Source organism: Sinocyclocheilus rhinocerous, unplaced genomic scaffold (genome assembly GCF_001515625.1).
Source record: "Sinocyclocheilus rhinocerous isolate Xijiao unplaced genomic scaffold, SAMN03320098_v1.1 scaffold5094, whole genome shotgun sequence".
Taxonomy (NCBI): Eukaryota; Metazoa; Chordata; class Actinopteri; order Cypriniformes; family Cyprinidae; genus Sinocyclocheilus; species Sinocyclocheilus rhinocerous.
In genome coordinates this window covers 3,088-5,127 of record NW_015636055.1, presented here as the reverse complement: position 1 = coordinate 5,127, position 2,040 = coordinate 3,088, and the positions used below count along the sequence as shown (strand labels likewise).

General features: G+C 37.7%; 1 protein-coding gene across 1 annotated transcript in view; it reads right to left on the bottom strand.

Moving 5' to 3' along the window:
- LOC107747643 (protein NLRC3-like) overlaps window positions 1-735 on the bottom strand; it is a 3,528-nt gene extending 2,793 nt beyond the window's left edge. The window contains exon 1 of the mRNA XM_016562236.1: window positions 383-735. Within this exon, the coding sequence (XP_016417722.1) occupies window positions 383-692 (310 nt within the window). The 5' untranslated portion in view covers window positions 693-735. The remainder of the gene's footprint in view (window positions 1-382) is intronic.
- Window positions 736-2,040: the final 1,305 nt, after the last annotated feature.

Sequence of the window (2,040 nt, the reverse complement as noted above, 5' to 3'; positions counted from 1 at the left end):
GTGAATCCTCGCACCTCAGTGAACAAACCCACATGTTCAGGAGGGATCTGATTGGCTGCTGCTGGTCGTGAGGTCACCCAGACCAGAGCTGATGGAAGCAGAGTCCCTTTGACTAAACCTGTGAACAGCACATCTACAGATGATCTTTCCTCAACAATGGCTCTTGGTGATGTTCTAGTTTTAAAATTCAAAGCCAGACGACTCTCATCAAGTCCATCAAATATAAACACTAGATTGCATTCCTTATATAACTTGGTTTTCTCCAGGTCCTCCAGTTCAGGATAGAATTCCAGCAGAAGCTCGTGGAGACTGAAATCTTTGTTGGTCAGTAAGTTGATCTCTCTGAATGGAAGCAGGAACACACAGTGTATATCCTGATTGGCTTTTCCTTCTGCCCAGTCCAGGATGAACTTGTGCACAGAGACAGTTTTTCCAATGCCAGTGACTCCCTTAGTCAGCACAATCTTCTTCTCACTGTTTTTTCTCCTTAATAGTGTAAATATATCATTGCATTTGATTGGTTTGTCCTGTGTTTGTTTGTTCTTAAAAGCATCATCAATCTTCAGAATCTCATGTTCCTGATTAACTTCCTTCATATCTCCCTCTGTGATGAAGAGGTCTGTGTAAACAACCTGGAGATGTGCTTCATTTTCTTTCTTGCCCTCAAAAATACGTTCTGCTTTCTTCTTCATGTTGGATTTGTGAGTTTCCAAGAACTTTTTCAGAATCAAATCTACTGTTGTAAAAGATGATTAAGTTAATAAAACAGGGAAAAAGCAAAAACAGATTTCATTTTTTTTAAAGAAACATGACAAAGCTTTTGAATCAGCCTGACCTCTTCAGAATTCATTCAACATATTGTAATTAAACTACTTTTGAAAGTAACACCAAATTCTTTAAATATACATAGATGGTGCACATATACAGTATAATACTTGAATAAGAGAAAGTGCAACGCACAATATGGTGGAATAGTCCTGCTTCTGAATAAAAGAGCCAGCTGCTAATTGGTAAAGTCAGCGCATCACTGCAGCTGCACTAAGAAGCTCCGGTTGCTATAGAAACAGTCAGCATCATGAGATGTGCTCTTAGGACCGTGTATGTGCAATGACTGGTCTAGCCTGAAAAATAAGCTTTTTTAACGCTATCTGAGCATAAGAAACACATTTTATGAGACAGTTGTCAGATTTCATTGTTGATTTAAAATTTAGCCATAAGCATGGTGAATATGTAAATATTCCTCATTCAGAGACACAGGAGCTGCACTTGCATGACTGAAATAGCTGAACGAGAGGCATTTCAAAGAAGGCCGTCGAGTGAAATGACTTGACTTAAAGGGAATTTGGTAATACAGTCCTGAGGTTTTCAATTTAATTCACTAAATTTGTCATGTCTCTCAATGGTTGTTGAGGAGGTCAGTCTGGTTAGATCTGGTGATATAGTACATCACCTCTCACATTTCATCTCTGTTCTAATACTAATAATGCTCCCAACCTTGATCTGTCAAACATGAGAGAAAAAGGACAGAAGTAAAAAATATGTGACAAAATATACAGATTCATGAAAGAAAATACTGTATGTCTGTGTAAGAACAATATGACCATAAATAACTGTGAGATTCAGAGGTCTCTCACAGCCCTGCCAGTTATTCTCCTCCTGAGTATATTATAAGTCACCATTCACTTCCGTTATGTTCAGTCACCATAGAGAACATGTGTGAGTGAAGAAATGTCACATAGCCTCCTGTGTATTTTTATAAGAAGTTATTTTTCAAGTGATGTATGTTTATTGTCCTTTCATTCCTACCTGCTGCGTTATTGTTTTTCTTTGTTCAAGGTTATATTCCATATTTGTTATTTCCAACTGCATTAACGAGTAAGAAATTATTCCTTTTATGGTTTTATCTTTGTACGCTCTCTGGGGCGACAACTTTCTAAGCAAAGTATAAAATGTGTAAACGGCTCAATAAAGATTGAAGATTTAGGACATGACTCTGTTTGTGTGACAGTTCTTTACACATCCGCGCAGACCATTGATGAC